At 35.8% G+C, this 25,272-nt stretch overlaps 2 protein-coding genes across 2 annotated transcripts in view; one reads left to right on the top strand and one right to left on the bottom strand.

Annotated features, from left to right (window-relative positions):
* Positions 1-25,272, bottom strand: part of LOC146936010 (uncharacterized) — a 97,873-nt gene that overhangs the window by 12,909 nt on the left and 59,692 nt on the right. Inside the window, exons 7-10 of the mRNA XM_085751040.1 lie at positions 24,817-24,949; positions 24,164-24,277; positions 23,989-24,033; positions 23,730-23,776 (exon numbers count right to left, since the gene is read on the bottom strand). Of these exons, the coding sequence (XP_085607166.1) occupies positions 23,730-23,776; positions 23,989-24,033; positions 24,164-24,277; positions 24,817-24,949 (339 nt within the window). The remainder of the gene's footprint in view (positions 1-23,729; positions 23,777-23,988; positions 24,034-24,163; positions 24,278-24,816; positions 24,950-25,272) is intronic.
* Positions 1,726-3,265, top strand: LOC146936012 (uncharacterized). The gene is made up of 2 exons (XM_085757357.1): positions 1,726-2,347; positions 3,225-3,265. The coding sequence occupies exons 1-2, from the start codon at positions 1,726-1,728 to the stop codon at positions 3,263-3,265; spliced, it is 663 nt and encodes a 220-aa protein (XP_085613483.1).

Consider the following 25,272-nt stretch of genomic DNA (forward strand, 5'->3'; position numbering starts at 1 on the left):
CTTAGCGATGGGGGCTTAATGCCCTGGTGGTACCACATGCATGTTGTTGTTGTCTAAGTTGTTGTTGATGTTGTTGTTGCATTGTAGAGTCATCATAACTAAAAATAAATGATGAATGCTGTGATGGTGTTGCTGTTTTGATGTTGTTGTTGCTGTCCCATTAATTATAATGATGTAAATGGAGTGAATTAAGATGAATATGTTACCCTTGAATAACTATGAAGTTGTGGATCACTTAACCTCGTTAAATGATGATTAAATGATGATATTAATGTTAGATATATGATGTTGGTTATCTTTTATGAATCATTATTTGTTTTTAATGAATGTGAAATCTCACCCCTTCTGCGTATATGTTGCCTCGACCGTGGGTAATGTGCAGGTAATAAAGACTAGCTGTGTTCGTGAGTAGACTCCTCACTTCTGTCGTCTAGGATGCTCTGATACGTAACGGGATGGGGGTGTCTGATGATTGTTTTCCTTGTTACGTATTTTATTTAATAAATGTTGAACATTTTATGAAGACTATTTGAGATGTTAAGTTGTGGCCTTTTATGCCAAGATTTTATGTGACGTTGCGAACTAAATTTCGGCTGCATTTGATTATTGAATTTTATAAAGACAGGTTGCTTAAATAAATAGTATTTTCCCATTATTATATTTGTTGTTAAATGATGTATTGATATATGTGATGCTCCGTTATGTTGATGAACTCTGATAATTTTAATGAAATTTTTAAGTTGGGAAAACGGGGTGTTACAATTGGTATCAGAGCAGGTCGGTCCGTCCGGCCAAGTAGTGAGTCAAGTTGTGTCATTTTAGCAATTGGAATTGCTTGAACAGTTCAGAGACTTGAGTTTGGTTTGCGAGATGTCGCCAAGGAGTGTGAAATTGGGGATGTTAAAGATCAACAATGAATTTCTGGATAGTATTAGAGAGGCGCAGAAAGTAGATGTGAAGTTGGTGGATTTAATGGTTGCAACCGATCGTGCTGTAGACAGTGACTTTAAGGTTGATGACCAAGGAGTGTTGAGGTTTCGAGGAAGAATTTGTATTCCTGATAATGATGAGATGAAGAAGATGATCCTTGAAGAAGGCCATAGAAGCAGTTTGAGTATTCATCTAGGAGCTGCTAAAATGTATCAAGATTTGAAGAAAAAGTTTTGGTGGTCAGGTTTGAAGCGCGACGTGGCACAATTTGTGTATGCATGTTTGACTTGTCAGAAGTCAAAAGTTGAGCATCAGAAACCTGCTGGGTTATTGACACCGCTAGAGATTCCGGAATGGAAATGGGATAGTATATCCATGGATTTTGTGACAAGTTTGCCGAATACCAACAAAGGGAATGACGCAATTTGGGTGATCGTAGATAGATTGACGAAGTCGGCTCATTTCATTCCGATTAATATTACTTTTCCTGTGTCCCAGTTAGCAGAGATTTATGTTAGAGATGTCGTGAGGCTACATGGTGTCCCATCAAGCATTGTGTCGGATAGAGACCCGAGGTTTACATCGAGGTTCTGGAAGAGTTTGCATGAGGCCTTGGGCACTAATTTGAAGTTAAGTTCAGCATACCACCCGCAGACGGATGGACAATCGGAAAGGACAATTTAGTCGCTGGAAGATTTATTGAGAGTTTGTGTGCTTGAGCAAGGTGGAACTTGGGATAGTTATCTACCTCTGATAGAGTTCACGTACAACAACAGTTACCATGCTAGTGTTGGAATGGCACCCTTCGAAGCATTGTATGGTCGGAGATGCAGAACTCCGTTGTGTTGGTTTGAATCCGGTGAGAGTGTGGTATTGGGACCAGAGATTGTCCAACAGACTACTGAGAAGGTGAAGTTAATCAGAGAAAAGATGAAAGAATCACAGGATAGACAGAAAAGTTATCATGATAAGCGCAGGAAGGATCTTGAGTTTCAAGAAGGAGACCATGTGTTTTTGAGAGTCACTCCGGTGACGGGTGTTGGACGTGCATTGAAGTCAAAGAAGTTGACTCCGAGGTTTATTGGCCCGTATCAGATTTCAGAAAGGGTCGGAACGGTTGCTTATAGGGTGGGTTTGCCACCACATCTTTCGAACTTGCATGATGTGTTTCATGTATCGCAACTTCGGAAGTATGTGCCGGATCCATCCCATGTGATTCCAAGAGATGATGTGCAGGTAAGGGATAACCTTACAATCGAGACCCTACCGGTGAGAATAGAGGATAGAGAAGTGAAGAGGCTTAGAGGCAAGGAGATACCTCTTGTGAAGGTTGTTTGGGAAGGAGCAGCCGGTGAAAGTTTGAGTTGGGAGTTGGAGAGTAAGATGCGGGAATCTTACCCAGAGTTGTTTGAACAAGGTACGTTTACGAGGACGTAAATATTCTAAGTGGGGGAGAGTTGTAACGCCCACTTTTTCATAATTAATATTTAAGTGATTTATGGCTTTTTTATTAGAATATTATGTGAATTAATATATATATATATATATATTGGTAGAAGATATGTTAATAATATAAGTATTTTCTTAAGTGGGGGAGAAATATTGTTATTAGCAGAAATAATTAAATTATTAGGGGAAAGAGTAAGTTGTGGTGAGAAGAGCAATTAGGGAAAGAATAAAAGTCTGTAATTGGGAGAGAAAATTAGAACGCGTACAACAGAGAAAAGAAGAGAGAAAGAAGAGAAGTCAGAGAGAACCCTAAAGAACGAAGAACGCAGCTGTTGGATTTCAGAATCATAATCTAAGGTAAGGGTGAGACTAACTCTCATTATTAACAAGTTTTGATTCGTAGAAGTGGTCAATTGTTGTAGGTTTAAGGGATTGAGATTAGGTCAAAAATCATTAAAAGTGGAAGAATTAAGTGGATTTTGATGTAGATTGATGTAGACAGATGTTAATTAGTAATAGAAAACGTTTAGATGTTGATTAGTGATGAATTTAGAGGGCTGGGAAGTGAAATTCGTGTGCTGAGATGAGAGATGAGAGCTGCGACAGAACCCTGTTCTGTCATCGCTCGCAGCTGCGAGCGATCCTACTCGCAACTGCGAGTAACCCCCCTTAGCTCGCAACTGCGAGCAATGTTGTACGCAACTGCGAGCTTCCCCGTTGAGCTCGCCATTACGAGTTGTTTAGCTCGCAACTGCGAGTTAGTGCAGTATAGACCTAATGTGGTGCGAAATTGTGTCTTTTCGCCCGTTCCTTTGATGAGTTAGTTTCTGATGTTTAAATTATAGATGATGTTGCTAATTACGATGTTCCAGTGATGCTGTTTTGATGTAATGAACTGATGTGGATCATTTGTTAATTAATTTAACATTAAAAATGAAGATTGTTGCATTTAGAGTCGAGTTGTTGCATAGTCGGCGATGGGGGCTTAATGCCTGACAGGTTCTTATGACCTTAGCGATGGGGGCTTAATGCCCGACGGTCCAAATATGACCTTAGCGATGGGGGCTTAATGCCCTGGTGGTACCACATGCATGCTGTTGTTGTTGTTGTTGTTGCATTGTAGAGTCATCATAACTAAAAATAAAAGATGAATGCTGTGATGGTGTTGCTGTTGTTGCTGTCCCATTAATTATAATGATGTAAATGGAGTGAATTAAGATGAATATGTTACCCTTGAATAACTATGAAGTTGTGGATCACTTAACCTCGTTAAATGATGATTAAATGATGATATTAATGTTAGATATATGCTGTTGGTTATCTTTTATGAATCATTATTTGTTTTTAATGAATGTGAAATCTCACCCCATCTGCGTATATGTTGCCTCGACCGTGGGTAATGTGCAGGTAATAAAGACTAACTGTGTTCGTGAGTAGACTCCTCACTCCGTGTCGTCTAGGATGCTCTGATACGTAACGGGATGGGGGTTTCTGATGATTGTTTTCCTTGTTACGTATTTTATTTAATAAATGTTGAACATTTTATGAAGACTATTTGAGATGTTAAGTTGTGACCTTTTATGCCAAGATTTTATGTGACGTTGCGAACTAAATTTCCGCTGCATTTGATTATTGAATTTTATAAAGACAGGTTGCTTAAATAAATAGTATTTTCCCATTATTATATTTGTTGTTAAATGATGTATTGATGTATGTGATGCTCCGTTATGTTGATGAACTCTGATAATTTTAATGAAATTTTTAAGTTGGGAAAACGGGGTGTTACAACATGGACTAATGTGAAAGTAAAAAAATGGTCACTTTGGTCCCTGAATCGAAAATCAATATCCTCAATTTACTGTTAGATCCCTGACTGTGTATACTTACTGTCAGTTAGGTCCCTGAATCGAAAATCAATATCCTCAATTTACTGTTAGGTCCCTGACTGTGTATACTTACTATCAGTCAGGTCCCTCATAGTAAACACGAAATTAGGGGTCAAAATCCAAATGCACGACTGAATGAACTACAAATGCTTAAATCTTTCATGCCAACTCCAAGGGGTCCGAGGCCAACTATGTGATGTTTGTTAGTTTATTTATGTACCGAAATTGCTAAATTATAATCACAACCGTGATGCGATATTTTGTTTAATATTTTGCTGAATCATTATGTAATGACTTGTTGAATTATATGCCCAAATATGGTGCAATCTTTTAATTATTCTATGGTTGACATTAATGACTTAATAGTTATGTTATGGAAACATTTGTTATTAAACTATGGAATCATTTTTGTGTGTTATAATAATATTTTGATATCTAGCACAGATACCTTAGTGTTGAGTAAGTAGCATGTTAAACTAACAACTTGTCAAGGATCTTAGTGAAATTTCGTGTTTAATGTCAGGGACCTAACTGATAGTAAGTACACACAGTCAGGGACCTAACAGTAAATTGAGGATATTGATTTTCGATTCAGGGACCTAACTGACAGTAAGTATACACACTCAGGGATCTAACAGTAAATCGAGGATATTGATTTTCGATTCAGGGACCAAAGTGACCATTTTTTACTTTCACTTTAGTCCCTGTGACACTTCATACTCCTTGTCAGCGTGCCACATCATCACTTAACAGATTTTTTTAACGGTAGGGACTAAAGTGATAACGGAAGTGTAGAGTCAGGGACTTGTTTGTATTTAATCCTGAGTCGAGGACCTATGTGACAGCGAGGTGCAAAGTCAGGGACTAAAGTGACTATTTACTCTTTAAACAAAACAGTAATCAATACATGTGTGTGTGTGTGTCTATATATATATATATATATATATATAGACTTTCAACATATCAGTGTAACTCAATTGGCAACTATAAGGACATTATGTGTAGGGATCGAGATTTGAACCCCGAACTCCCCACTTCTCCACGCATTATATGTGTGGATCACCAGGCTACTTGAAGAAAAAAAAAAAAAAAACTTCCAAGGTGAATGTCCCCCTCTCACATTTCTTTCACCTATTTTAAAGATCCAACAAATCAGTAATCAATTAAAATCTACCTATTTAAGCAAGTAAATTATATGGTGCATCCAAAAATTTTAGTGTACTGGTGCACCAAATCCTTAAATTAATAATTATAGATTTATTTTTTTGAAGAAAAAAATTATTTTTTATCAACATATTATTTTATCTATAATAATAATAATAATAATAATAATAATAATAATAATAATAATAATAATGGTGTCATATTACATCTGTCACATGAACTCCATTACTTGAGGTTACAAAGTCAAACTCCATTATTAAGACTAATAGAAGTTTTTACAATTTTCTACCAAAAAAATATAAATTTTTACAATTTGTAAATTCAAAAATCAAACTCAATTAAACTACATTAAATTAAATTGGATCAAGTTGAATTTGTTTTAACAATGTCATTCAAACTCAACACGGTGTGATTTTTTTATTATTTTTTGGTTAAGTAGTTTATTGACTAGAAATTCATCTTATTATATTTATTTGTGTGCTTGTTTGAAAACTCATATTACATACATTAGCATAAACTGAGTTTATATACACTACCATATACAACTCAATTCACATAAACCTCTAAAACCGAAGAAAAAATATGAGTCTATGCGAACATAGTTTAAGTAAAACATGTAAACTAAGTGTATGGTAGTGTATGTAAACTGAGGGTGTGTTTGTTTCAAGTGTACCAAATTTATTCATAGGAATAACATTCTTTGGAATATAAAGATAGGAATTTTATTCCAAGGTATTTAGAAAAAAGATGGTTGGTTAACATTATAATATTCCAAGGAACCTTAAAAATAGGGAATATAATAGGTAATTATACACAATTTTATTCTCATTTCCATGGGAACTTTATTCCCACCATTTTCTTTGGGAAAACTTTTCTATTCCCAGGAACATTTTATACCCAGGAATAAAATTTAGTAAACTTGTAACAAACATAGGCTGAGTTTACAATATACCTCTAAACCCGAAGAAAAAACATGAAATCAATGAGAATTCAAGAACAATATCTAAATAAAAAGCGACAAAAAGAAATTGAAGAAAAACCATGAAAACTCATAAAATAGTCATTGAAGTAGTATTTTATTGAAATTGATCACACATCCATAAATGTTTGAGAGGGAGAAGATGAAGAAAAAGAGTGAAAGACGAAAAATAGCTTTTAAAAATGAGATGCACAGGGATAATTTTGGTGTTATAAATAAATTTTAATAAAATAAGGGTGTAACGAGAATTGTTTTGGTGTAAGTAGAAGAAATCAAAAACTTTTCCGTGAGCTTAGCTCAGTTATGATAGGGATATTGCATATTATATACAGGGGCCGGGTTCGAACCCCGAACACTCCCTTCTCCACATTTAAAATGTGTGAGCTCTAGCCACTAGACTACGCCGACAAAAAAAAAAAAATTAAACTTAACTACTATTACCCGACGTAAAGGAAAAGAATTTCTTCGCACAACAATAGATTACGGAGCAAAACACAAATAAAGATATATAATTTAGGGAAGAAAAAAAAGAGTAAATAAAGATATGAGATCAATTAATATTATTCTTTGCGGAATTATCTCATCCTAAAAACCCTAGAAGAGATTATCGCTGGTTTTAAGATTACTTCGCAAAACAAAAGCAGTAGGGTTTTGGTCACTCAAATCTCATGTATCAACTTTGCCACCGCACAATTGCTTCTGAAACAATGAAAACACATAATATCGATGAAAATAAGGACAGAATCAGCAATTTACCAAATTGTGTGTTACTTCTCATATTGTCGATTTTGAACAGCAAAGAGGCCGTTCAAACTTGCATTCTGTCCGCGAGATGGAAGAATCTCTGGAAGTATCTTCCTGTTCTTTCTTTAAGTTCTCTCCACTTCAAGACTTGCAAAGGTTTCAACAGATTCGTGTCTCAGATTTTGTCTCTACGCGATGACAAAACCGCACTGCACACTCTCAATTTTCACCGCGAAGGAAACATGGAGTCTCGCCAGCTCAAAAGGATTCTAAAATACGCATTTGATCACAGTGTCCAGCTATTAGATGTAGATTCTAGTTGTTATCTTGAACACTATCCACTTCCCTACGTTTCATATCACACTTTAACATCTCTTACCCTTTGTGCAAACAATGATATGATCCGTAGTCAATATTCACCATTATTTCCAACTTCTTTGAATTTTCCTGCATTAACCAACCTGTGTCTTAAATACTTTTCTTTTCGTGGAAGTGGTGATTATAACCGTGCTGAGCCCTTTTCCACATTGAAGAGCTTGAAAAGTTTGATCATTCATTGTTGTGTTGCACAATACCTCTTCATATCAAGCGCCACACTTGTTTATTTACGAATCAAAACATTTTCTCATCACTGTTGCAAAATAGAGTTATCTACTCCAAGTCTTTATAGCTTTGATTTTGAGGGTAATCCTATTCGGAAACTCAGTGGGAGCAATAACAATCTCTCTTCTATCAAACATGTAAAGATTGATGTAGCAGACCTGTCATGTATCAAAGTATATCCCTTGGTTCTACTAAATTGGCTAGCTGAGCTTTCTCTTATCGAATCATTGACAATCTCTTCATCAACTCTTAAGGTACTTTAGTAAATATTTGGTTTAAGAAAAACTTAGTGTTTTCATTTTCACTTTTTATTACAATATTTTCTTTTATTATGCTTGCATTTGTTTCATTTTATTTTTTAAAATATGACTTGCGTTAAATTGATCATGTTTCACCCTCCCTCATTGCATAGATTCTTTGCTTAGTTCCTGATTTATGGAAGGTTGATTTCCCTTACTTACAAAACTTGAAGTCGCTGAAAATAATAACATACCAACCTTCAGCGATACCTAAGGGAATAGTCAACTTTTTGCTGCAAAACTCACCCTTAACAAAGGCTGAGATCATAGACTTGTCAAGGTAAATCTGCATTCAACTTTAAGAAACTTTTTTTCTCTTTCTGATTTGTTCTTTTTGCTTTTATTTCCCCTGTTCTCTCTTGTTATGAAATGTCGGTAGATACATTAACAGGCACTTGGATGCTCCTTTGCAGTTTTTACTTCTTAATCCTATTTGATAAAATGTTAAGTTGATGAGTTATGGAATAGTCTCACTTATCCTGTTTTATTAGGTGGAGGATACAATCTAGAGAATTATGAGGTGCATTTATTTAGAACAAGACTAATGGTTGTGGTTAAGCAGTAACTACCTCCAAATTTGCAATTATCAGCTTCATACACACCTCCGAAATCATAATGAGGATGAAATCCTTCCAGACTTTGGCGGAGATGGTTCACGTTGATTGAAGCTTGCTGGATTCGTAACTGATGGCTGTCTCTTACAATTTTCTTATAATTTAATTTTGAATTTATTATGTCTTTTCTATTACTGTTTCATAAGATGAGCTATGTCTATACTTGTACTCTACTACTAGCCATAACGCAATGAAAGTGGCAGTTAGATTCATATACTGTGTGAACAGTACAGCCACTTGGAAGCTGCAGAACATGTGTGTTCAGCGAAAGGGTTGAAAGCTTAGAACGAAGTTTGCATGTGAAGAATTAGACTTGTTAAAAAACTTACTGTTAGAATAATTTAGCATTAATGTCATTAGAATATTTGCACTGGCATAGGGTACTTGTTAGGATAATTGACATCATAGTCCCGTTTATTTGGATTCTGGAATTGAATTTGAAGTCATTTCATTTTGATAAAGTTGGTCGATCCAAACCTAATTGATTTCAAGTGACCAAATAATGTGTTATCCTTTAGCTGATTATCCTTTTATTACGAAAACGATAACAAATCTTAGCAACTGTATGCTTCATATCGGACAATAAACAAGCCACCACACTCACACTTTAAACTATTACATCATCATCACCAAACTACTAATAATTTCCTTGATGACGTACATTACTCTCTTATACGCAACGTCAATTAAGCATTTATAAAATCCAATTTTACAAACAATTTACATTGAATGCTGAAATAGGTTTGTTACCTGAGTAAAAGGACGAATCTGTAGTGCATATGTATTAACAAATGCCAAGTGTAATATTCTCTATACTCTTAACACTTAACAAAACTTGATTTATAATTTATTTTCCTTCCAACGAACAAGCAGTATGTGTAATATTTGAAAGAAAAAAAAGTTTTTGTATTTACTCAACTTCAAATATTTCAAAGAAACCATAAATATACTGTTTTGATGATATTGGGCCAGAACCTACGTAGACGAACTGTCTTTTATGACGGAATATTAGAGATATTAACAGCCCTCAATGTGATAAACATAATATTTGGGATGTGTAATGTTCCATCCACATTTCATGCTACTATTAGCGACGGTTTTGAGATGTTTATTGAACCACCAAAATTTATCTTAAAACAGACTGTTGTTTTGGCTTCAAATTTGTGGTTTTGAGAAACAGAGAAATCGTGACACGATTTCATCAACGTGTCACGATTTTGGCTATGCCGAAAGCATGTTTTGCTGGTGTATAATCGTGGCACGATTTTGGGAAAACGTGACACGATTTTCGGCTTGCTGGGCACGTTTTCAGGATAAGGTTGGTCGTACCTTGGGTCGTACGTATCAAACGTGTCACGATTTGGACAAACGTGACACGATTTTGACAGCTGAAGACTGCTATATAAGTGTTTCTTTGCAGATTTTGAAGGAGAGCTTGAAGAGAGAGAAACTTGGATTACAAAGGAGGTAACTTTAGGGTTGAGTGTCTTTGTAGTGAGGATCTCTTGGGTTGGGAAACATTGTAAACACCTTGGGTAGTGAGATTTCACCATTGGAAGGATCAAAAGCTTCCTTTTGTGTTTTCTCTTAGGATTCATTGTGAGTGTGGGTGACATGAAAATGGGTAGAAATTAGGTCTTGTTCTTTTGTGAGCTTTTAAGCTAATTTCTTGTAACCCATTTGTATCACTTTCATCTTAGTGGATTGGAGGGCTGCTCTCTCCCCCAGAGTAGGTCATATTGGACCGAACTGGGTTACCATCTTGGTGTGTTTGTTCCTTTCTTTCATTGCTTATCTTTATTGCTTTGATTATGCTTGTGGTGTTGCTCTACACTTAGATTTAGATCTGTTTTTGTTGTTGTTGCTTGGAGACACTTTATCTATTGATTACCACTTCCTTTGCTCCACACATCTTTGTTATTCATTGGTGTGATTTTGTCCGAATTCACAACAATTGGCGCCCACCGTGGGGCATAGGCGTGAATTGGTAAAGTTGGTATCATGGGTTCAAAGTGGGACATCGAGAAGTTCACCAGAAGTAATGATTTCGGGTTGTGGAAGGTTAAGATGCAAGCGGTTTTGACACAACAAAAGTGTGTAGAAGCATTGAAGGGTGAAGCGGCGATGCCGGCACATTTGACACAAGCGGAGAAGCGTGAGATGATAGACAAGGCAAAGAGTGCCATTGTTTTATGTCTCGGAGATAAGGTTTTAAGGGATGTCGCGAGGGAGGCTACCGCGGCGTCGATGTGGGCTAAGTTGGAGTCATTGTACATGACGAAATCGTTGGCTCATAGGCAACTCTTGAAACAACAACTCTATTCATTTAGGATGGTGGAGTCTAAAACAATCTCGGAGCAATTGGCGGAATTTAACAAAATTCTTGATGATTTGGCCAACATTGAAGTTAATATGGAAGATGAGGATAAGGCTTTGTTGTTACTTTGTTCATTACCAAAGTCTTTTGAGCATTTCAAGGATACCATCCTTTATGGTAAGGAGGGCACCACTACTTTGGAGGAGGTCCAATCGGCTTTGAGAACCAAGGAATTGACCAAGTTCAAGGACTTGAAGATTGATGATGGTGGTGAAGGCTTGAATGTTACAAGAGGGAGAAGTGAGCAAAGAGGAAAAGGCAAGGGGAAGTCGAGGTCCAAGTCTAAGTCCAAGGGCTTTGACAAATCAAAGTATAAATGCTTTCTTTGTCATAAGCAAGGTCACTACAAGAAGGATTGCCCGGATAAAGGGGGCAATGGTAGTTCTTCCGTTCAAGTTGCGGTGGCGTCCGATGAAGATGGTTATGAGAGTGCGGGTGCACTAGTGGTCACAAGTTGGGAACCGGAGAAGAGTTGGGTTTTGGACTCGGGATGCTCTTATCACATGTGTCCTAGGAAGGAATATTTTGAGACTTTGGCTCTAAAAGAAGGAGGAGTTGTTCGACTCGGAAATAACAAAGCGTGCAAAGTCCAAGGCATGGGCACCGTTCGTCTAAAGATGTTTGATGGCCGTGAATTCCTTTTAAAGGATGTGAGGTTTGTTCCCGAACTTAAGCGAAATTTAATTTCCCTTAGCATGTTTGATAGTCTAGGTTATAGCACTAGAATTGAGCATGGGGTTTGTAAAATTTCGCATGGTGCATTGATTACGGTTAAAGGGTCTAAAATGAATGGCTTATACATTTTATATGGTTCCATAGTAATTGGTAATGCATCGGTAGCTAGTGTTGTACCTCATAATAATTCTGAATTGTGGCATTTGAGATTGGGGCATGTTAGTGAAAGAGGTTTAGTTGAACTAGCTAAACAAGGTTTGCTAGGAAAAGATAAATTGGACAAGCTAGAATTTTGTGAGCATTGCATACTAGGCAAGCAACATAGAGTGAAGTTTGGTAGTGGTATGCATCATTCTAGTAGACCTTTTGAGTATGTGCATTCGGACCTTTGGGGTCCTTCCAAGACTCTTACTCATGGAGGGGGTTCCTATTTTCTTTCCATCATTGATGATTATTCTAGGAGAGTGTGGGTCTTTGTTTTGAAAAACAAAAGTGACACATTTGAGAAGTTTAAGGAATGGCACACTCTCATAGAAAATCAAATGGGAACTAAACTAAAAGGTTTGAGAACTGACAATGGCCTGGAGTTTGTTTCAGAGCAATTTAATGAGTTTTGCAGGTTAAAAGGAATCAAGAGGCATAGAACCGTACCGAGAACACCGCAACAAAATGGTCTTGCTGAACAGATGAATAAGACCCTTTTGGAGCGGGTGAGGTGCATGCTTCTAGGAGCTGGGTTACCTAAGAGTTTCTGGGGTGAAGCAGTGACAACTGCTGCTTATTTGATCAATAGATGTCCATCAACGGGAATAGACTTCAAGACACCTATGGAGGTATGGAGTGGGAAACCGGCAGATTACTCCTCTTTGAAGGTTTTCGGAGCTTTGGCATATGCGCATATCAAGCAAGACAAGCTTGAGCCTAGAGCTTTGAAATGTGTCTTCATTGGTTATCCGGAAGGTGTGAAGGGTTACAAGTTGTGGAAATTGGACTCTTGTGGAGGATCAAAAGTCTTGATTAGTAGGGATGTTACCTTTGATGAGACCCGTATGGGGATGAAGTGTAAAGACCTAGAGACTTTAGAACCGGAAACAATGGTGGAGGAAACTCAGTTTGAGGTGGAGCTTCCAAATGAAGAGAAAGATGATGTGGAAGATGAAGCTTCAACATCGGATACAAGTGGAACTCAACCGGTAGTGGATCCCGATTATCTTTTGGCTAGAGATAGAGAAAGGAGGACCATTACGGCACCTAGAAGATATGGTTATGCGGACTTGGTGTGTTTTGCTCTAAATGCGGCTGAAGATGTGCAAGACTCGGAGCCTAGAAACTTCAAGGAGGCATTTGAGAGCAAAGAAAGCAAGTATTGGTTGAAGGCGGTGAATGAAGAGATGGATTCATTGGAAAAGAACCAAACTTGGAAACTTGTGAAGCTACCTAATCACCAAAGGGTAGTTGGATGCAAGTGGATCTTCAAGAAAAAGGAAGGTATTCCGGGAGTTGAAGGTCCTAGGTACAAAGCAAGACTTGTGGCCAAGGGTTTTACTCAAGTGGAGGGGATCGACTACAATGAGATCTTCTCACCGGTGGTGAAACATTGTTCCATAAGGATACTCATGGCTATTGTGAATCAATTCAATCTTGAGTTGGAACAAATGGATGTAAAGACCGCTTTCTTACATGGTGACCTTGAAGAGACAATCTACATGGAGCAACCGGAAGGTTTTGTGGAGGATAAGTCTAAGGTATGTCTTTTGAAGAAATCTTTGTATGGGTTGAAGCAAAGCCCAAGGCAATGGTATCGTCGGTTTGATGAATTTCTTTTGAAGACCGGCTTTGTGAGAAGCGGGTATGATCCTTGTGTGTACATGTTGAAGAGGGGTGAGAAAGTCATTCTCTACCTTCTTCTATATGTGGATGATATCTTGATGGCAAGCTCTAGCAAGGATGAGATTGTGAAGCTCAAAGAAAAGTTAAATGGTGAATTTGAGATGAAAGATCTTGGTCCGGCAAAGAGAGTTCTTGGAATTGATATCTTGAGGAATCGTGACAAAGGTGAACTTTTCTTATCTCAACTTAGTTATTTGAAGAAGGTGGTGGAGCGTTTTAGAATGACAAACTCTAAAACCGTGAGCACTCCCTTGGGTCACCACACAAAGTTGTCCATAAAACAATGTCCTCAATCCGAGGATGAGAAGCAAGCGATGGAAAGTACTCCCTATGCAAGTGGGGTTGGAAGCATCATGTATGGAATGGTTTGTAGTAGGCCGGACTTAGCTTATGCGGTTAGCATTGTGAGTCGGTTTATGGCAAATCCGGGTATTGTGCATTGGCAAGCCTTGAAGTGGGTGTTGAGGTATTTAAAAGGGTCTTTGAAGTGCGGTTTGAAATACACAAGAGCAGCTCAAGATGAAGACGCTTTAGAGGGGTATGTTGATGCGGACTATGCGGGCAATGTGGACACAAGAAAATCTCTATCGGGTTTTGTGTTTACTCTTTATGGCACGGCTATTAGTTGGAAGGCAAATCAACAATCCGTGGTGGCATTATCTACCACTCAAGCGGAGTACATTGCCCTTGTTGAAGGGGTGAAAGAGGCCATATGGTTGAAAGGGATGATTGGTGAGTTAGGAATTACTCAAGAATGTGTGAAGATACATTGTGATAGCCAAAGCGCCATTCACTTGGCGAATCATCAAGTGTATCATGAGAGGACAAAGCACATTGACATTCGCTTGCACTTTGTTAGAGACATGATTGAAGCAAAAGAGATTGTGGTGGAAAAAGTGGCATCGGAAGAGAATCCGGCGGATGTGTTTACCAAGTCATTGCCAAGATCAAGGTTCAAGCATTGCTTGGACTTGATCAAGTTTGTTGAAGAGTAATTCCCTTTTGGAGAGAGCAGCATGGTGGTTGATGGTTAAACTGACATCATCACCAAATTAGAAGTCAAGGTGGAGAATGTTGTTTTGGCTTCAAATTTGTGGTTTTGAGAAACAGAGAAATCGTGACACGATTTCATCAACGTGTCACGATTTTGGCTATGCCGAAAGCATGTTTTGCTGGTGTATAATCGTGGCACGATTTTGGGAAAACGTGACACGATTTTCGGCTTGCTGGGCACGTTTTCAGGATAAGGTTGGTCGTACCTTGGGTCGTACGTATCAAACGTGTCACGATTTGGACAAACGTGACACGATTTTGACAGCTGAAGACTGCTATATAAGTGTTTCTTTGCAGATTTTGAAGGAGAGCTTGAAGAGAGAGAAACTTGGATTACAAAGGAGGTAACTTTAGGGTTGAGTGTCTTTGTAGTGAGGATCTCTTGGGTTGGGAAACATTGTAAACACCTTGGGTAGTGAGATTTCACCATTGGAAGGATCAAAAGCTTCCTTTTGTGTTTTCTCTTAGGATTCATTGTGAGTGTGGGTGACATGAAAATGGGTAGAAATTAGGTCTTGTTCTTTTGTGAGCTTTTAAGCTAATTTCTTGTAACCCATTTGTATCACTTTCATCTTAGTGGATTGGAGGGCTGCTCTCTCCCCCAGAGTAGGTCATATTGGACCGAACTGGGTTACCATCTTGGTGTGTTTGTTCCTTTCTTTCATTGCTTATCTTTATTGCTTTGATTATGCTTGTGGTGTTGCTCTACACTTAGATTTAGATCTGTTTTTGTTGTTGTTGCTTGGAGACACTTTATCTATTGATTACCACTTCCTTTGCTCCACACATCTTTGTTATTCATTGGTGTGATTTTGTCCGAATTCACAACACAGACTAAATGTGGTTTTCCTAAATTTCAATTTTGTACCTGCGACATATCCTTCCGAGGTTTTGATTCTGAGAAACCCAATTTGAGGTTTCTGCATTCCCGCAGCTCTTTAATGTGTACAGAGTTGCGATATTTATTATTAAGTGTAGAGTTCTCTCTATAGCTTCAGTTCTCTCAATGACTATTTTGATATGCTTGCTGAAAGCAAGACTGCCATTTTGTAGCATGAAATGTACCATTGGGTTTGGTTTCGATAAAATTTATCGCACTTTTAATAAACTTGGTTGACTTTGATGAAAATTGTATTGGAAAATAAATATAAAAAATGCTGACTTGCCTCATCTGACTCATGTCTTTGTTTTCAAATTTATGTTTAGTTTCATGTTTGTAAACTTTAAATGTTCATTTCTTTTAAAATAATTTATTTATATTTAATGCTTCACTGTGATCAGGTTTGAATTTTCGGTGATGAAAAATAACACAAACTTGTGTTTCTCAGCACAGTTTGGCTGAATTTTGATATGCTTCTGATTTTAAAAGAGACATTGTCATGTTAATAGGACATTAATTACGTATGCTAGAAAATTATGCTAGAAAAATAACACAAACTCTTTGTCATTCTTTCAAACATTATGCTAGAAAATTATCATTTGTTTTGCTGTTTTCAACCTAATACGTATGACTTTCTTGTGGATATTCCTTCATAGTCTACGACTTTTATATCTATTTTTTTTTTTTTAAAAAAAATTTCGAGTTGATTACTAATTTGAATTTGGCATCACTAAACAATGAGAGTGATTCAATCCACTCAAACACCATCTCCAAGATAAAATTTTAATTTCCTAAACCATTTCCTCAATCTCATTTGTGCGATTATTAAAAGTCTTATCATTTCGAGATTTCTAAAGCATCCAAATTTTTGCATGCCACACCAACCAAAAACTCCTTCCGCAATTTCTTGCCTCTTGCCTCAATACTCCAACATTCTAAATGAAATCATACACTATGGGATGTGATAAAATTCAAGCTAAGAGAAGACATCACTTTACTCCATTGTATTATCCAATAAATTGTGATGCAGGAGGGTTTTATTAGTAATTTTATAGTATTTTATTTTAGTCAAATCTTGTAACTTTCTATTATTATTACGTTTTATTTTATTTTGGCGTAGCCTAAGAGACACTTTTTATTCATTAATAATATTCGAGACTTTTCTCTCAATTCTGGTGGATTCTGGAAACCCTTATTTTGATAGGTTTGTCACTTGAACCCTATTTTCACAAGTTTGTCGCTTGCAAACTTGTTCTTTTCTATCTAAGTTTAGCGCTTGCTAACCCTACGCTTCCGTACTACGTCAAATTGAGTGGATGTAAACTTTTACGTAACTCATGTAAACTTAATTTATGGTAGTGTCTATAAATTGAGTGTATGTACTTGTACGTAACCTCATATTACATACACTACTGTAAACTGAGTTTATATATACTCCCGTATACAACTGAATTCACATAAACCTCTAAAACTGAAGGAAAAATATGAGTCAATGTAAACTCAGTTTAAGTAAGACATTTAAACGGAGTTTACGATAGTGGATGTTAATTTAGTTTACAATATGCCTCTAAAACCAAAGAAAAACATGATATGAAAGAGAATCGAAGAACAATTTCCAAACACAAAGCAACCAAAAGAAGTTGAACAAAAAACATAAAAACTCAAAATCATCATTGAAGTAGAATTTCGTTAAAATTGGTCACACATCATGAATGTTTGTGACAGAGCATATGAAGATTTAGAGTGAGAGATGGAAAAGGTGTTTCGAATAGTTAGATGCACAAGGACCATTTTGATATTAATAATAAATTTTAATAAAATTTAGGTGTAGTTGAAGTTTTTTGGGTGTAAGTAGAAAAGAAAAACAAAACTCAACCACTACTTTTGTCAAAAAAAAAAAAAAAAACTCAACCACTGCTACTACCCTAAGAAAAGAAATTTTTTTTCCTACAACAAAGGAGCAACACACATAAATAAAGAATATTTTAATTCTGAAGGATATATAGAGATCTATGTATTTTATTTTTTGGCGGAACTATCTCATCCTAAAAACCCTAGAAGAGATTATCGCTGGTTTTTAAGATTACTTCACAAAACAAAAGCAGTAGGGTTTTGGTCACTCTCAAGTATCAACTTTGCTGCCGCACAATTGCTTCTGAAACAATGAAAACACATAATATCTATGAAAATAAGGACAGAATCAGCGATTTACCAGATTGTGTGTTACTTCTCATATTGTCGATTTTGAACACCAAAGAGGCCGTTCAAACTTGCATTCTGTCCACAAGATGGACGAATCTCTGGAAGTATATTCCTGTTCTTTCTATAAGTCCCCAACACTTCATGACTCGCAGAGGTTTTAACAGATTCGTGTCTCAGTTTTTGTCTCTACGTGATGGCAAAATCGCACTACACACTCTCAATGTTCATAGCAAAGGTAACATCCACTCTAGTAAACTTAAAAGGATTATAAAATATGCAATTGATCACAGTGTCCAGCTATTAGATGTAGATTCCACGTGTTATCTTGAACATTATCCATTTCCCAACGTTTCATGTCACACTTTAACATCTCTTACCCTTTGTGCAAACAATCATATCTGTAGTCGATCGCCATTATTTCCAACTTCTATATATTTGCCTGCACTAACCAGCTTGTGTATAAAATACTTTGCCTTTCGTGGTAGTGGTGATGATAACCGTGCGGAGCCCTTTTCGTCATTTAACAGCTTGAAACGTTTGATCATTCACTGTTGTCTTGACAAACAAAACCTCTTTATATCAAATGACACACTTATTTATTTAAGAATCATTACATTTTACGGACATTGCGAAATTGAGTTATCTACTCCAAGTCTCCGTAGCTTTGATTTTAAGGGTAATCCTATTCAGAAACTCACAGGGAGGAATAACAATCTCTCTTCAATCAAACATGTAAAGATTGATGTAACAATCTGGTCACATATCAAAATGTATCCCTTGGTTCTTCTCAATTGGCTAGTTGAGCTTTCTCTTATCGAATCATTGACAGTCGCTTCATCTACTCTTGAGGTACTTTAGTGACTATTTGGTTAAAGAAAAGCATAGCATTTTCACTTTTCATTACAATATTTTCTTTCATTATGCTTGCTTTTTTATTTTGTTTTATTTTTGAAAACATGACTTGCGTTAAATTGATCATCATTCACCCTCCCTCATTGCATAGACTCTTCGCTTAGTTCCTGATTTATGGAAGGTTGGTTTCCCTTACTTACAAAACTTGAAGTCGCTGAAAATAATAACACACCAACCTTCAGAGATACCTGTGGGAATAGTCGACTTTTTGCTGCAAAACTCACCCGTAACAAAGGCTGAGATCATAGATTTGTCAAGGTAAATATGCATTCAACTTTGTAAAACTTTTTTCTCTTTTGATTTGGCCTTTTGTTTTATTTCCCTTGATCTCTCTTTTTATGAAGTGTCGGTAGATACATTACAAGTCACTCTGATGCTCATATAGTAAAGATTGAATGGAAGATAATGTTGGTTTCGATTTCGAAATATAATCTTTATTTTTATTGCAATGAAGGTTTAATTCAAGAGAATTGACCGAGTAATGTCATTGTAATGTGATTAATACTCCTACCATGTTAGTTGAATTTTTTTCGGTTTTTTTATGATTATGTTTGATGTCAGCTGTGTCAAAATTGCAACTATAAATTTGATAGAATGTTGATCATATGTCTAACTTGTTAGGACTAATTTGGCTTAAGTACCTCCTTTGCGTTTTTTATTTCTTAATCATGTTTGATAAATGTTAAGTTGCTGAGTTAAGAAATAGTCTCGCTAATTTCATGCTTTTTATTTCCTTTTTATTGGTGTATGCTTTCACTTTCAATCTGGATTGCAACATATATTGCCTCTAAACTTGGGTTTTGCAGAGGAGGAGGAGACTATCTAGAGAATTATATGAGGTGAATTAGTTTTCCCAAGAGATCGGAATAAGCGTGGATGCAGTATGATACCAACAATTTTTCCATAAAAACTATATCCCTAGCTAGTTAGAATGTTTAAGTTTTATTTATTTTCCTGCAATTTACTAAATTATCGTGTCTATTTGTTTTATTCAATTGTTCCATCACATTCAAATGTTGGAACCTTACTACTTTGCTTGTTGATCACAATTTAGTATCTATTCTCCCCTTCTACATGCATGTTCTATTTCTGTGAGCATACATTTGTGAGTTACCTAACATAATGCAAAGAAAGAGACAGTTAGATTCTCCATTTCTACTACGGCTCCTTTCATGTAGCATAATGTCATACAGCATGTCCGTTAACTGGGATTCTGGCATTGAATTTGAAGCCATTTCAATTTGATAACTTTGGTAGACCAAATAATGTGTTATCATTATAGTCACAAAATGCCTAACTGCTGCAAATTATTCAGGAAAAGAACATTTTATCATTGCCACACAAATCAAAAGTATTTTGTTATAACAATAGTTAACTTAAAGTTCTAGAGCATGTAATATTTAGATGCATTAAACTTACAAAGATACTTATAGGAACTGAGTGTTTAAAGGTTTATCTAGGTTACCACAGGAGAGATATCACCATCTTTTTGGTAAGATTTCTTGCTGTCTGGCTGAAATGAGTATTCCTTAAAATGTAAGAAGAATTAGAACTGATTAATTAACTCTAGCAGTTGTCCTGATTTCTACTAAGTGTGATGCTTTGAAGAGTTAATGTCCACTGCTTAATGAATATTATAACTGTCAGATGAAGGGATAAGGAATTGGTGGTCACGACTTTCAAACCCAGACGAAAGAGTAAATATTAATCTAACAAATAGCATTTGACTACTAACATTTGCCATTATAAAAAATCGTTCTTTTTCCTTCGTTATTCTTAAATAAAACATCAACCTTTTTGTCTTTGTTAATATTATCAGCAATAACCAAAGAAGAGGACATACACACAACAAATGAGGCACAAGACACTTAGCTTGCATTACAAGTTACATTTAAGTGTTTACATTTCATTTGTAATTTGAGTGTAATTTCCCTCTCATTTAGTTAGTTAGGGTAGTTATGATGAGCTGACACAGATTCATGATATATAAGCTTTAGTCTTGTACATTCCTAACTGATTCATTCGTAATGCAATTTTCACATTCATTTCATCTTCTCCATGATTGAGTTTTGCTTTGAAATATTTTCCTTCCATAATCTTAACTTCTCAATCAGCAAGTTTAGCAAAGGATTTACAAGAAAGCAGACAGTGCTGTCATCAAATTATATAGTTTGATATAGTGGCCGAGTAAAAGCCTATGCTGGAGAATAGAAGCAGCCACGGGATGAGTAATAAAGAATCACTCTCCATATAGATATCTTACAGTTAAGCTCCACAGTCGAAATTTGGAATACAATGGGAAAATGAATGAAAAATGCATTGAATGAGTAAAGTGATAATACCATCCCCAGAATCTTCATCATTTAAATCATCGTCGTCAACATCATCATTCTGCAAGATTTTAATTTAGTTGGTCATCCTCTAAATACGAAAATGAAAACAAATCTTAGAAACTGTATAAACAAACCAGCACACACAACAAAATAGAAGTAACTGTTCAAACTACTACATCATCATCATCCCCAAACTGCTGATAAATTCCTTGATGCTGCACATTACTTGCTTATACGCAACGTCAAATTAAGCATTTCTAAAATCCAATTTTACAAGCAATTGTATTAACAAATGCCAAGTGTAATATAGTCTACACTCTTAACAGAACTTGATTTAAAATTTATTTTCCTTCACACGGGCAAGCAGTATGTGTAATATTTGAAGGGAAAAATAGAACAAGTTTTGTAAATACTCAACTTCAAATATTTCAAAGAAAGCATAGCTATACAGTTTGTAATGATATTGGACTGAGTAACCTATGTAGAGGAATTGTCTTCTTTGATGAAGTTCACTATTTTTTTGCAATATATTGGTCTATAGTCAATCCATAGAGGTTTTTTTCACATTTAGAGACGGTTTGGAGATGTTTATTGAACCACTAAGTTTATCTCAAAACAAACCAAATGTGGTTTTGCTTCATCATAATATATATTATATATGAGATAATATTTTCTTATATTCTAAGATATATGCTAAAGATCCTTTTCTGAGGGAAGAAGGTTATGTTTATAGACTTTCTGTTACAAAGAGAAAGGGATAATGGGTAAGGATCCATAGCAACTAGCCAATAACAAAAAAGCAACAAAAACAAAACCCAAATAGAAATCTAACTGACAACCTTAAACCTAGCTATCTAACTTTAACAACTCATAAAGATGTTTTTCATCATCAATGGAAACAAAGATGTTTTTCTTTATATAAAAAATAAGGGAAATGCTAACCGGTGCCCCCGGGGCACTGGTTAAGGATATGAAAAATGAAATTATGTAGTAATTAATGCATTGAAATTGTGTAATTAATTTATAATAAAGTCAAAAGCAATTTCCTTTTATGGTAATAATTCCCTTTTATGGTATGCTTAACCAGTGCCCCGGGGGCACCGGTTAGTAGGACCACAGATAGGAAACGGTGCTAGCTTCAAAGGGAGGTATTTATCTATTCTAAAAGAATTTAGGAGAGGTTAGTGTCTACTATAAAACAAGAGGGGGTGTTTGTGTCTTTTAGAGAGACCTCATGGGAGATCAATGCAATTTTCCCAGAAAAAAAATTAAAACTAAAATATCCCAGAAAAATCTTGGCAACTGTATGCTACATATCGGATAATAAACAAACCACCACACTCACAACAAAAAAAAAGGGAAAAAAGTATAACTGTTTGAAAAATATTACTGATAAATTCCTTGAGGCCGCACATTACTCCCTTATACATTTCTAAAATCCAAATTTACAAACAACTTACATTGAATGCTGAAATAGGTCTTTTACATGAGTCGAAGGACAAATCTGTGGTGCATAAGTATTAACAAACGCCAAGTGTAATATGATTTCTTTTCCTTCACATGGGCAAACAGTATGTGTAATATTTGTAGGGAAAAAAAACCTAGTTTCGTATATACTCAACTTAAAATTTTCAGAGAATGCATAGCTATACAGTTTGTAATGATATTGGACTGAGTAAAATAACACTTTCTTCATCTTCACTTTCCTCATCTTCTTCACTTTCTTCATTTTCCTCTTCATCTTCACTTTCTTCATCTTCTTCCTCCTTTTTATGTTTACCCTCTTTCTGTTAGGAACCCAAGAGTTGGATTTCAAAGAAATAACACTTTTGATTAAAAAATAAGAAATAACTAGAGAGCAAGCTTCTCCTACGCTGGTTATAAAACCAATTACAACTAAGATATATGCCAAAGATCCTTTTCTAAGGGAGGAAGGTTATATATATAGACATTCTGTTACAAAGAGAAAGGGATAAGGATCCATAACAACTAGCCAATAACAGAAAATACAACAGAGATCGAAACCCAAATAGAAATCTAAGTAACAATCTTAAACAACTAGCTAACCGCAACAAAAAACTAACTTACTCTAACAACTCGTAACAACTTTTAACTATTCTAAATTCCCTTTATTCTATAATTCGAACACTTTCCTCTAAAGGTAGAAGAATCGTCAACATAGGATTTCACCTGACAAAATGTAGGTAACAAAACAATATAATTTGAATCTCCGTGAAGTTTACTGTTCTAGACAAAATGGTAATGATCCTAATGGATAGTTTTGTCAATTGTAGCGCTGTGCTCGTGGCAGTGGCAGCGGTGGAAGATCTTACAATTAACATCAGTAATAAGTGATAACAGTGGGAAGACAGTAATAAACGGAACAGGCACCTCCTGTTATAACATTAAAAATGTGTTGACAGATAGGTGGTGCCAATGCTAATGGCCACCGTGAAGACAGAAGAGGTGGATGACAACATAGGTTGTCGAAGTGTTAAACTAAGTGAAGACAGAAGAGGTGGATGAATACATGTGTTGGTCAGATTAATTCAAAATCCAATCCCAAGTCCCGCACAGGATTTAAAAGAATTCAGAAAATCATTGTCACCATATCCATATATCGTAACACAATATTACTCAGCAACGCACACTTAATCAGTTAAGGAATAAAAAAATGACTGGAAGTGTTAACCCTGTTTTGTTAACGTTAAAAAATAAGGGAAAGAATTGTAGGCATACGTGCTCTTCCAGGAGCTCCTTCTCTAGCAATGCAAGTTTTTTCTCACCTGCCACACAAACATCTTATTAGTTAAAAATAGATCCAACTCATAACATGGATAATATCCCATGACCACATGTACATAGAATGATCGATACTCAGTAGAATGGAAGGTGTGCAATTCCAAATAGATCCTGCTCTTTAAATTTGAATAACTTACACATTTGCAGAAAACTAATAGATTAACAAAATAAAAAGTAAAAGATCATATGAAATCACCATATTCTGGGTTCCATTTCCGGCTCAGCATCTGCTTAGTTTTACCTGAAATTACCAATTTAGTTCTAAATTATTTGTTACCAGGAGCAGGAACCTCAAATGCATAAAGAAAAGTAGAAATATTTTTCCACAAAAAGATAAACATTTCCAGTAAATCCTATTCCATTATTCATACCTGGAACCAACTCCTTAACACATTCGTCGAAAACTAAAACCTGTGGCAGAGAATCACGAGTAAAAATGGTCTTCTTCTTGTCAGAAAATCTTTCTACGTGCATCCTTTTGCGGCCTGACAATTAAGCAAGAAAAGCGGGAGGAGCCAGATATTTAGGGACAAATATGGTTCCATATAAGCATTGAAAATATTCTAGATGCAGTATGCCTAGCGTTTAATTATGTACATCTGCTCATATTCCAGGAAGTATTTCATTCCTTATGAGTATTGTCAAGCCATGTTAGATACGTTAGACAATAATATATCATGGAATAAATCCTAAATGTGGCTTTCAAATGATTAGGGCGCCACCGTAATAATCTTCCAAAGACATCACCAAATCAATGCCTTCCAGATACAAAACTATCACTAAATTTGTCCAAAGTCATTGTCACCACTCTAATTCTAATTTGGTGATAAATTCTCAACATGGTCAAATTTTACTCTTTGAGGGACTAGTGTGATGACAAGTTTTTGTGGGAAAATATATTATATAGCCATATTCAAATTTTTAGAGGACCAAATTGCGGTTTTCTTTATCACTTTATATTGAAATCAGATTTTGTAATGACCATCTCACAATATATATCTTGTAAAGGCAATTGAATCCATACCCTTGAATTCTTCCTTGTCCTTCAAGAAATAAGGAGCCACTTTAAAATATCTATCAAAATCATAACCCCATTCAAGCAACTGTCTCATAGAAGTATCCATTTTTCCGTGTTTAACATCAGGTAAATCAATATCCTGTAGCATCAGATTGATAAAGACAAGCATTAAACAGAAAATAGATAATTACAAGGTAGCAATAAAAATATAAATACATACTCAGAATAGAAACTTAGAAACAGTCAACCCTCTTGCTTCATACTAGTTTTAGAGAATGCAGTTGTGAGAATGAACGAGACGGTGGTTTTAGAGAGAGAAAGTGAGAGAAAGGTTGTTTCATACTAGTTTATGCAAAATTGTATGACAGAGAAAGGCAGAGTAAAGTATTGTTGAACGAACAATCATGTTCATAATGAGTTTGATAACATAGGGTTTTTATGATTTAACTTGGTAGTGTAATG

Source organism: Medicago sativa, chromosome 3, assembly GCF_051527215.1.
Source record: "Medicago sativa cultivar Bolivia chromosome 3, Bolivia_mono, whole genome shotgun sequence".
Classification (NCBI taxonomy): domain Eukaryota; kingdom Viridiplantae; phylum Streptophyta; class Magnoliopsida; order Fabales; family Fabaceae; genus Medicago; species Medicago sativa.